An 11,840-nucleotide genomic window follows, 5' to 3' on the forward strand; every position below is an offset into this window, starting at 1 on the left:
ATCCTGCCTCCGCAGGCCTCTAGCCTGGCTTTGCCCTTCAGCATCCGATGGGATCAGCGCTCTGCCGTGCCAGGCGAGCGGCGGACGCTCCGGATGGCCCCGCTTAAGGGTATCAGCCCAGCCCCTTTTCCCCCACCCGGTTTTGGAGCCCTGCAAGTTTGGGCACTTCCAGGGTTAGCAGATGTCAAGAGAACCAGGGCTGGGCCGAGGGCTACGGGGGCAGCGGAATCTGCGTGCCCAGAAGGTCGTAGGCGAAGATGTTCCAGAAGACGGCAAAAACCAGGAAGGTGGCGTAGGAGAGCAGCATCACCCACCAGCCACACTGATCCTGCAGGTTTTCCTCGTAGCTGCGAAGGATGGTCAGCCCCATGCTGACACCCACAATGGCCCCGGCCAAGTGGGCCATGAAGCTGGGCTGAGGGCCGGCGGAGGGCAACGGCGGGGAGAAACGCAGCCAGACGGCACGGCCCACTTCGGAACTCACTGCAGGTGGAGGGGAGAAGCAGAGAGAGACAGAGAGACACAGAGACACAGAGAGAGAGAGAGAGAGAGAGAGAGAAAGAGAGAGAGAGAGAGAGAGAAAGAAAAAGAGAGAGAAAGAAAGGGAAAGAGAGAAACAAACAGAGAGAAAGAGAGAGAAAGAGAAAGAGAGAGAAAGAGAAAGAGAGCAAGAGAGGGAGAGAGCAAGAGAGAGAGAGCAAGAGAGAAAAAGAAAGAGAAAGAGAGAAAGAGAAACACAGAGAGAGAAATAGAGAGAAACAGAAAGAGAAAGAGAAAGAGAAAGAGAGAGCAAGAGAAAGAGAGAAAGAGAAAAAGAGAAAGCAAGAAAGAGAAACAGAGAGAGAGAAACAGAGAGAGAAACAGAAAGAGCAAGAGAGAAAAAGAGAGAGAAAGAGAGAGAAACAAAAAGAGCAAGAGAGAGAAAGAAAGAGAGAGAAAAAAGAGAGAGAGAGAGAAAGAGAGCGAACGAGAGAGAGAGAAACAGAGAATATATCTTGAATGTCAAGTTTCTAGTCCTCAGGGCACCTCTAGCCACAAAACCTCTGCCTTGGTTACCTTTCATGTTAGTGAGCCAAGGAGAAAAGGAATGGAAAAAAAGAAAGGAATAAAGAAGAGGAAACCAGGGGAGGCAGGAGTATCCATGGGGCTGCGAGTGGTCAAAACGGTCCTGATGGTGGATGCGATGGATGGAAAAAGAGGGCGGGGCTTGCAGCGAAAGGAGGAGCGATGTCAAAGGAAAGGGAAAGCTGTATATTTGGTTCCCTTATCTTTCTTGCCAAACCACGTTGCTATCGTTGTGGTGGTGGTTGAATTTACACAAGGACGGGTAAACCTCTGCCGCCTCGGCAGCGCTAAACTGTATAAACTATGCAAATGGCCTTGATGCTAAGAGAGGCCATTTAACAGGGCAGGTAGTCCTTGACCTATGACCGTCATTAAGCCTGGAATTACGGTCGTAAGTCATTGCAGTTGTTAAGCAGGTTACCAGGTGACCATGGCTAATTTTACAATCTTTTCTGTGCTGGTCATTAGGCAAACGTGATGGTGGTTAAGCCGCTTGGCAAATTGAGTGGCAAATAAATTGAATGAATGAATGAATGAATGAATGAATGAATGAAGGAAGGAAGGAAGGAAGGAAGGAAGGAAGGAAGGAAGGAAGGAAGGAAGGAACACGATGCCATTTTTTTGCCAGAAACCAGAAATAAATGCGGAAACGGGCAATAAATATCAAAAATTGTGACCGCATGATTGCGGGATGCTATATAAACCACCATAAATACGAGCTGGTTGTCAAATGCCCCAATGCAGTCACTCAGGTGTGTGTGTGTGTGTGTGTGTGTGTGTGTGCAGCTGTCGGAACATCAAAATCAGGTAATAAGTACTTGTGGGGGAGGGGCTGTCCGTCGTATCTTTGGTTTTGGTCTTTAAGCAAGGACTGCCTTTATCTGGAGAACCACCCGGTCTCCAAATGAATGCTTGCAGTTTGCAAAAATTAGGATATGGGATTGTAGAAACCCGGCCAGTTGTAGCTTCTTTAATAAACGATGGCTAACCCATGGTTTGCCATGCTCCGTGAAACTCGTCAATCTGTCAGAGGGAAAAAAAAATGAACGAGGCACGAACACACTTACTGCAAACCAGGGCCAGCACCATACGGAGCAATTTATACGGACAACGCATTCCAGCCCAATTCTGTGGAAGGATAGAGAGAAAAAAAAAGGATGCCTCCATGACTCAGTTTCCCCTTTCCACCCTCTCCCCTCTGCACCTTCAACCTGGCCTCACACCCATGTCCCCAACTCAGCCTCCATGAATTGTGAAAATAGGTCTGCCACGCTCCCAGCTGTGGAGTTTCGTATACTTTTCCTGATTTAACTTGGCTACTGCCCTGGAATGCTGGTGCCAAAATAACCAAGTTGGCTTCGAAGACCCCTCAGATTCTCCGCTTTAGATTTGGCCAGGGCCCAGCGGGACGGCGCTTCTATCTGGGATATTTTTATCTCCGCTCTTCTGACTTGCCATCAAAACGTTGGCGCGGATCTGCAAATCCAGCAACCATCCATTTCCAAAGAACAGCTGCCGCTTCCCCCATTCTCACCATGACGACGTTGGCCAGGTGAGCCGAGCAAAGGGCGTAGACGCCCCCCGAACCCCCAACCAGGGGCGCTCTCATGTCGGTGATGGAGACGGTCAGCGAACCTGCGAGAAAATGGAGGACCTCTTCTTATCAATCCAGACAAATCCAGCTGGGTAGCCGAGCTGGAAAAGGACGAGGCAAGGGTGCTTGCCAAAACACCTGGGGCCCTCGACTCACCTGCCAGGACTCCTGCGAGGTAGAGGAAGCTGATGCGAAGGACGCCATGGACCATCTCCAGGGGCACCCCAATCATCAGCTGCAGGAGCGCGTTGAACCCCAGCTGTTCTAACCTGGAGAAGAGAGAGAGGGAGGAAAATGGCTCAACAGGCGAAACCCCTCCGTCAGGTCTGCTTCATCGGTGCTTTAGAGCAGTGGTTCTCAACCTTTTTAATGCCGCGACCCCCAACCGGTCGTAAGTCGAGGACTAAACCGGTCGTAAGTCGAGGACTAAACCGGTCGTGAGTCGAGGACTAAACCGGTCGTAAGTTGAGGACTACCCAACCGGTCGTAAGTCGAGGACTTTCCCTGCCCGGGAGCACCGCGCATGCGCGGTTCCGCCCCCTGCGCCGGCCGAGGCGTAGCTGGCAAGCGGCAGAGACGGAGCAGGCCGACCACCAGCTGGCCCAGCTCAAGGGAGGTAAGGCACCCGCCGAAAAAGGGGAAAAAAAAATGGCGGACAGCCTTGCTTGGCGACCCCCGTGAAATGGTCGATCGACCCCAAATGGGGTCGCGACCCATAGGTTGAGAACTGCTGCTTTAGAGGAAAAGGCTGCCCGTCATGAGGACTAGAACCTTGAGAGGTGTCTTGAAATCCTCAAAGCCGACCAACTTCACCTCGATTTTCCTACACACTCTGAACCTGTCAGTGCAGCTGCCTAAAGGGGTACCTATTGGCCTACTCACATTTGCATGCTTTCTGACTGCTTAGATGGGCAGCAGCTGGGAAAAGAACGGGCGCTCGCCCCGTCGCAAGGCGCTTGGGTCTCCCACATGGGGTCTCGGCTTTCCAGCTGACAAGCTCAAGGTCTTTAACCGCTGAACCATCGTACCCCACATACTAAAGTCAACGAGGCGTTAAATCCAGGGCGAAACTCAGAATATTAATTAACATCTTTGTCTTTGGATTCATACCCTATCCTTCTGATTTGACTGCTGGGAAGCCTTCCATCTGGTCACTTGAAATATCGAATTTTACTTTAAATGCCAACACCCCCACCCCCAATGAAATAATTGCCCCCAGGTCTAACCTGTCTGCTGCTTTCAGGAAATCTCACATTTGCAATTATTTAATTGCAGTTTGGTGCCTTGCCTCCCCACCGCCCCACCTTCGCCCCCCCAGTCCTGCTTCCATAGAAATAAAAAGCAGATACCAAATCGGCCAGCTTGAGAGTCATTTAACATTTTTTTAAAAAAAAAAACCCAAGTTCCTAGTCCTCATCCCTGCCAAAGAACCTGCCAAAATCCACCATTGCATCCCTTTGCCACCAGTCCCTTCGGATGAAAATCCTTGCTGCTCCCCACATATTCATGCACCACACGTATTGGGGGGAAATAGTTACAGAAAAAAAGAGGGGGTTGAAAGGCACAATTCTTCTCCTAATTATGTGAAATAATCAAGTTTGGCCATTTGCCTGGCAGTTAGATTTTTTTTTTGTCTGCCAAACTTCCTCTTCCCACGATATTTCTGGTCTGCCACCTACCCAATTTGTAAACTTTACATCTGTTCTTTTCAACATTCCCTGACTAGCTGCCTTTAGGGGAAAAAAATAATAATAAGATGCTTAAAACCGGTCAGGATTTATTTATTTTTAATTAGAAAGAAGACAGAAGTGTGCGACTTGCAGCCAATAAAGTTAATAAGTAAAGTTGTTCCAGAATTGCAAAACTGCTTTTCTCTAGAAGTGGTACAGTCCTCCACTTACGACTTCAATGGGAACGAGAATTTCTGCACCCGATTTTATGACCTTTTTTCCGACCACGGCTGCTAAGTGAATCACTGCAGTTGTTAAGTCGTGAGGTCGTTAAGCGAATCTGGCTTCCCCCATTAACTTTGCTTGTCAGAAGCCCTCTGAGGTGGTCGCAAATGGCGATTACTTGACCGGCCACCGTCATAACTACGTGCCAGTAGTCAAGTGTCCCAATTACAATTGCGTCACCATGGGGATGCTGCCACGGTCGTAAGTGTGAGGACTAGTCGTAAGTCACATTATCCCGCTCCGTCGTAATTCCAAATGGTTGCTAAATGAATGGTGTTTAGGTTGAGGATTACCTGTACTTCTGCCTCAGAGGGAAAGAACTACAGGGGGTCCGTGACTTACAACAGTTCACTTAGTGACCGTTCAAACTTACGACGGCGGTGGAAAAAGCGACTTAGAACCGTTTTTCACCCTTACGACCGTCGCAGCATCCCCCTGGTCACGTGATCAAAGTTCAGACGCTTGGCAACCGACTCCTATTTATGACGGTCCCAGGGGTCACGTGATCCCCTTTTGCAATCTTCTTGGGAGCAAAGTCAATGGGGAAATTAGATTCATTTAATGACCGTGTTATTAACAATTTAATGCTTTATTTTACTGCAACAGAGGGAGTCGGAAGTCAATGTCTTTGTTTTTTCTTTTTTTAAAAAAAAGGTATCTTTAAGAGAAATCTCAAAGTACCGCGTTAAATATTTCCTCTTTTCCCCTTAGCATTTACTGTCTCATATTTAAACTAACACAATTCTTATTATATCAATTGAATAAAAGTAACATGCTAACAGTTATCAATAACTTTTAGTTTATACATATCCTAGTTATTTTAACACCCAGTCTTTGTAGACAATCAATGTCCTAATTCGTTTTCCCAATTAAATTTCCCGTTAATATTTGAATTTAACCTTTATTGGTTTTAATTTCCAGATTTTGAGTAAGCAAAATTCCCATTATTGAATTCATCACAAAGTCTAATATTCAGGATACACACCTTATCGATTCAAACATCTTACCATCTTACATCGTCTAATTAGTAATACAGTCTAACATTCTTATTTTCTATGAATTTCCAAATATCTGGGATTTTTTTCTTTTCCCCTTCTCCCCCTCGCCTTCCTGCCCCTTTTCCCTCTCCACTGTGTCCTACTATTTGCTTTGTACTCTGCGTTTTACTCTATAATCTAATAAAATTTTATTTTTTTTAAAAAAAAACTTAACTGCAGAGCTTCCCTTGAACAACTGTGGCAAGAAATGTCGTGAAGTGGGGCAAGCTCACTTCGCAAATGTTTCGCTTAGCGACAGAAACGGGCGTCGTAAGTCGAGGGCCACCTGTATTCTAAATAGAATTTCCTCCACCGCTTGCTTACTAAATACCCAATATTTGCTTTCCAGCTTTCCCACGGCTTTGGCTTTCTGCCGAGCGTGCTCAGAAATTTTTTCCCGTTTCGTTTTTTTTTCCCCACGGAAATGCAATAAAACCCGGGGATTCAATTCTGTTCCAGTGAGCTGCTTTTAGCAGCTCCAGCAACAGATCTGTTTTATTGTTTTTTGGGGGGAAGAAATGAACAGAAAGAGCTTTGTACAGTGGAGAGAGAAGAGAGAAAGAAACAAACATCGCACAGCGGAGCAGATAGAAAAGAAACATACTGAACAGCTGGTGGCAACGTGGCCAGATGTCGCTCGTCAGCAAGTCCTAAAAATCTACATCCGCTTCTCCAACATTCTGACATATATAAAAAAAGATTGCATCTAATTCCCTACTGGAGGCGAGAGAAAAGGGAGAGGTGAAAGATAACAGAAAAAGTTCGCCCTGCCAATCCAGTCCCATCCTAACTGACAGCTAAAAGCTTCGCCGTCGGGCTGGATTTGGCCCACCGAGTCTTGGAGGAGATTCATGTCCTTCTGTTACTGTACAACCACTAGCAAAAGCTGAGTGTCCAGGACACGGAGCCACCTCAGGTGGTGGGCAAGTAATCCGAGTGCTTGTACACATCCGTCCAAACACACTTGCTTTGCACTTGGATGAGGAGTGGCAAGATGGCAAGATCCAGACTAATAAAGGAGGCGATTTGTAGCTCAGGGTTGAAATGAGGGGTCCTTGGTGTTCTCTGAGCTTGGTGGTTTTCTTGCAGATGTTTCATTACCAAACTAGGTAACATCATCAATGCTAGAAAGGAATGGATTTGTGATGTGGAAGAGAAGGAAGGAAGGAAGGAAGGAAGGAAGGAAGGAAGGAAGGAAGGAAGGAAGGAAGGAAGGAAGGAAAGAGGACTGTGGGATCCTTAGTGCTCTCTGAGCTTGATTGCTTTCGTGCAGACGTTTCATTACCAAACTAGGTAACATCATCAGTGCTAGAAGGAGTGAAAGAGAAGGGAGGAGGAGGAGGAGGAGGAGGAAGAGGAGGAGGAAGAGGAGGAGGATGAAAACTCTGAACTTGATTGTTTAATTGTTTTCTTGCAGATGTTTCATTACCAAGCTAGGTAACATCATCAGTGCTAGAAGGGAGTAGAGATTGTGGAGAGGAGGAGGAGGAGGAGGAGGAGGAGGAGGAGGACAACGACAACGACGACTGTGGGGTCCTTGGTTCTCTCTGAGCTTGCTCATTTTCTTGCAGACATTTCATTACCCAAACCAGGAAACAACATCAGTGCTAAAAGGGGTGGGTGGGTGGGGAGGGGACTGGGGCTGTGGGGTCCTTGGTGCTCTCTGAGCTTGGTTGTTTTCTTGCAGATGTTTCATTGCCCAAACATAACATCATCAGTGACCCCGGTTTGCAGACATTTGGAGCTTCAAAAGTAAAGCAGGTCACCATTTAGCTTGCAGATGCTTTAACGCGATTCCACCCCGAAGCTGGATAAAAGTACACAAAGTGTAACACAGGGGTCTTCAAACTTGGCCCTTTTATGACTTGTGGACTTCAACTCCCAGAATTCCTCAACCAGCTTTGAGCTGAAGTCCACAAGCCATAAAAGGGCCACGTTTGAAGACCCCTGGTGTAATACAAGGTTGATGTTTCTCGAGGCCCTAGCAGACCAGCACGTTGGACCAGGTGTGGCCAGCAAACCAGCTCCCTCCATTCCTGCTGTACTACACACAGGGAAGGAGTAGGAGAAGATACTGTAGACACTTACCCTACATGCATGAACATGTATGTGAGAAACCTCCAGGCTCGGGCGCGATGTCCAGGATGGTAGACCAAAGGGCTTTTCATGTACTCTGGATGATAGGTTTGTAACACCCATTTGTTCAGCCGTGCTCCGTAGCAAAGGAAAACTATGATCTGGTAGAAAGGAGAAAAAGGTACTGTGATGATCTTCTGTAAGTTGATGTCCTTCAAGCCTATTGGACCAAAGGCCCCGCTAGCAGTGCTGAAGTCGAGGATCTGCAGAATCTCTGGGTTCTGGCCAAGTTGAAGTTCTACAGGAGGCCAGCCAGCAAAGATCAGCGGGGGAAGCCAGATTCATTTAATAACCCTGTGATTCACTTAACAATTGCAGTGGTTTGCTTAACAACTATGGCAAAAGGATTGTAGAATTGGGTGGGACTCATTTAACAACTGCCTTGCCCTGTTTCCCCTGTCCAGTGGTATCCGGCTCTAGAGAGTGATGTTCGTCTCTGTTTCTTAGCTAAGGGAGCCACGGTTGTCCGAAGACGCTTCGGTGGTTATGTGGTTGGCATGCCTATACATTGAGGTGCACGGAATGCTGTTATATTCTGAGCAAAGTGGTACCTATTTATCTACTCGCGTGTGCATGCTTTCAAACTGCTAGGTCAGTGGTGGTGAACCTATGGCACGGGTGCCAGAGGCGGCACTCAGAGCCCTCTCTGTGGGCACGCGCGCTGTCGTCCCAGTCCTAGGCCTTCAGCTGGGTTTTATAAAACCTTTTCGCTTTAGGCCTCCACCGCCGTGTACAAAAAAAAAAGTTCAATCAATCAATCAATTTCAACTTCTTGGGGGAAAAAAAAAGATCTTGCAAAGTTGGAATTGATTGATTGAACTTTTTAGTCCCACCCAGTCTGCTGTTACCACTGCAACCATGCCCACCCAATTGGCCACACCCAGCCAATGGGCCACACCCACCTGGCACTCGACGATGCATAAGTGGGTTTTGGGTTGCAGTTTGGGCACTCAGTCTCTAAAAGGTTTGCCATCACTGGGCTAGGTGGACAGGAGCTGGAGCAAGGGACGGGAGCTCACCCTGCCGCATGGTGTTCTGGTCTTAAACCTAGGCTGCCAGCATTCCAGCTGACAAGCTCAGGGTCTTCAGAGCTGAACCCTCGTGCCCCTCTCCTGCTTTGCTTAGCAATGCAAATTCTGCTCCCAGTTGCTATCGTAAGTTGAGGACTATCTGTATTTAAAAATTCCAACACACATAGACACAGAGATGCTTTCATCACCTTGACCAAAGTGTCAGATGGTGCAGATGCTTCTGACCTAGAAATCAGGGTGTACAAGTCAAAGAATTGGAGAGCTGACACGTCTGCTTTTAAGGCACTCCTTCCCCCCCACCCGAGTGTGCTGTTGTGCACTCCAACAACCCTTGGCAAGCAGCCCCTCTGCACACCTGGGTGAGTGTGACCACAGCCATGAAGACTGGCGGAGGACAGGCACGGTGCTGGTAGAAGTACCACCGTCGGTGCATCTCACACGGGAGGATCTCATAGGCCACGTAGCGCACAAAGCGTTTGTAGAAGCCCAGGCCGGTCTCGTCCAGGAGACCATCCTGAGGAAGAGCTCTCTGTCCGTTGGCGATGGCCCGCTTGAAACTGCTGGAGCGTTTGCTGCTGATCTGCAAGGAGAAAGAGTGACCCCCAACAGCAGGAAAATCACCACTGTATCTTTCATCAGGAACTGCCTCCTAGAGACCCCGAGATCCCCCCCCCATTCCCAACCCTGCCTTTGAGCCAAGAACATCTTCCTGGCAGGATATGTAGAGGAGAACAGCAGGCTGAGCTGGAAGGTGGGGTTAAACGTGTCATCAGTTTGGACTCATTGCATTGCCACAAAAAAAAACTCTCCAAGCTCTGCCTCCTGTGAATTCCATTGTTATCTAACACCAATTTAGCTTTGACTGTTAGTTGACCAGATTCTTATATTACAGGTAGCAATAATAAATTCTTCTGTGTTTGGAACTCAATAAATGCTCCTAGTTCTTTGCGCCTGACAATATCCCAAAGGTGCTTTTTCCAAAAGGCACCTGGATTTTCTTGTTGTTTTTCTTGAAAATGTTTCAGTTCTCGTCCAAGGAACCTCTTCATTCTTCAGAAGAGGCTTCTTTGGATGGGAAGCGAAATGTTTTCATGGAAAAAACTAAGAAAGTCCAGTTGTTTTTTGGAAAAAGCACCTTTGGGACAACCATGATTTGTATGATTGAGAATCTCCATAGACATTTGCCTGACAATATCTCCTCGACTGATATCCCTAATTCCACAAATCTGGAGAAGAGGACCAGCTAAGGCAACTGACCAGCCACTCTCAGGGCTTGCCTAAGTCGGGGTTAGTAGGCTTCATAGAGGGCCTAGGCCCCTCCCTCAATAAGAATTTTTAAATGGATGGGGGAAAAAACACATTGAGCTTCCTCTTAGGTCCATTGAAATGATCATCCATCCTCACAACTCCCTCATAAGTGCTATAAAAAGAGGGTGAGGGGGGGACCCACCCCTACCCCAACCTTTGTGAGGTCCCATCAGCAATTTGTGGAGCCGGTTGGACGTGAAAGGAATGAAGTCCAATGACATCTGAAAGGAACTCAGATGGACGTCAGAGATATCGGTGAAGGACGAAATTACACTCTGAAATTTGGACCACTGTTTCTCTAGCCAAACGGGCGACGGCAAAAGAACGTTCAACTTATTTGTTAAGATTTATATCCCACGTTTTCTCACTTGTGTTCCTTTCAGAGGGGGTCTCTTTGACAACCACCCCCCATGTGATGTGGATGGGGTTGACAGAGCCAGGGGTCAAGCTTTGTGAATTTCTATAGTTGAGGGGCGACCTAAACCTGGATATCCATAGTTTAAATGAATACCTTAACCACTACACATCTGTCTTTACAACTGTCTGTAAATAGGGTCCATCTTTGCTTAAATGGTCAGGAAGAGACTAAAGGAAAACTCTGCTTCTTCATATTTCAACCTGTCCCGGTTTTCTTTCAGGTGAGTTGTTTTCTGGATGGAATGGGACACCTGGACACAGCCAACTCACTGCGGCCAGCTCTTCATGGCCAATATGCCACAGCCAACTCATCATGGGACAATTCGCTGCGGAACAATTCAACAATTCTATTTAATTGCTTAAAATAAATTAAAAAATATTTTAATTTTTGCCATTCGCATTTCGTTCTGTCCCTCTTTTTGCATCCTTTCTTCAATGATTCTATTCCACTATTTCTTTGATATTAGTGTAACTCTTGTCTTGCGGTGAATTGGTTGTGGCGTGTTGGCTGCATAGGAGGGGGGCTCATAGGCTGTGGGAGCTCTCCCAGGTCCTGAACTACCCGTTCTTGACCAAGTGTAGAAAAGTGGACACTACGTCTCCAGAATGGTCACCATAAGGACAGTAGCAGCTCCTAGCCGACTTTGACTGATCTTGCAGACATTTCATCACCCAACTAGGCAACATCATCGGTGCTAGAAAGGGGTTTAGCCGTCTTCTAGCCCCGATGATCCCTAGTTAGGCAATGAAATGTCTGCCAGAAAACAAACAGCCTAAAGCAGCGTTTTTCAACCTCAGCAGCTTTAAGAGATGTGGAGAATGCTGAGAATTGGAAGTCTTAAAGATGCTGAAGTTGAGAAAGGATGCTCTGAAGTGCGCAGAAATGGAAAATGTAGCCCCTCCATTGTTCAGAGACTGATCCAGCCCCCCTACAGCTGCCGGTACTCACGCCACTGACCAGATCTACCAGCTCCTGGTAACAGATCTGACCCTCATCGTTGCTCTGTGCCAAGGCCACCAGCATCTCCAGTTTGGCAGGATCCAGAGGCAGCTCATGGCTGTGTACCAGGCTGGAGAAGGTCTCCACCCCGACGAAACCGGTGTTTTTGGGATCAAGCTGTCAAAGGAGAGGAGAATCAGCTCTGGTGGCTGTCCAGCCATTCGCCGCAAAGGATTCATCTGAATCACGAGTTCTAATCCATCTCAGAAGTTGCGCTACTTATTCTGCACAAAGGCGAGGCTGGGATCGAGCCGAGAAAACCTCCTGAGCAAAGTTGAGGACCAAGCAGGGTTTTTA

The 11,840-nt window shown here is 47.5% G+C and overlaps 1 protein-coding gene across 1 annotated transcript; it reads right to left on the bottom strand.

Moving 5' to 3' along the window:
* Nucleotides 1–211: 211 nt before the first annotated feature.
* On the bottom strand, nucleotides 212–11,567 carry RHBDL1 (rhomboid like 1). The gene is made up of 7 exons (XM_029284738.1): nucleotides 11,493–11,567; nucleotides 9,174–9,398; nucleotides 7,740–7,888; nucleotides 2,816–2,928; nucleotides 2,600–2,700; nucleotides 2,133–2,193; nucleotides 212–483 (listed from the first exon to the last, which is right to left on the bottom strand). Exons 1-7 carry the CDS (start codon nucleotides 11,565–11,567, stop codon nucleotides 212–214), a joined length of 996 nt encoding a protein of 331 aa, XP_029140571.1.
* Nucleotides 11,568–11,840: the final 273 nt, after the last annotated feature.

Source organism: Protobothrops mucrosquamatus, unplaced genomic scaffold (assembly GCF_001527695.2).
Source record: "Protobothrops mucrosquamatus isolate PMUCROS unplaced genomic scaffold, P.Mucros_1.0 scaffold880, whole genome shotgun sequence".
Taxonomy (NCBI): domain Eukaryota; kingdom Metazoa; phylum Chordata; class Lepidosauria; order Squamata; family Viperidae; genus Protobothrops; species Protobothrops mucrosquamatus.

Coding starts and splice junctions, on each gene's coding strand:
- RHBDL1 (XM_029284738.1), bottom strand. CDS start 11,567: ATGCTGGTGGCCTTGGCACAGAGCAACGATGAGGGTCAGATCTGTTAC. Junction 2,929..7,739: donor TACATGTTCATGCATGTAGG/GTAAGTGTCTAC, acceptor TCTCTTCTCCAG/GTTAGAACAGCTGGGGTTCA. Junction 2,701..2,815: donor CCTCGCAGGAGTCCTGGCAG/GTGAGTCGAGGG, acceptor ATTTTCTCGCAG/GTTCGCTGACCGTCTCCATC.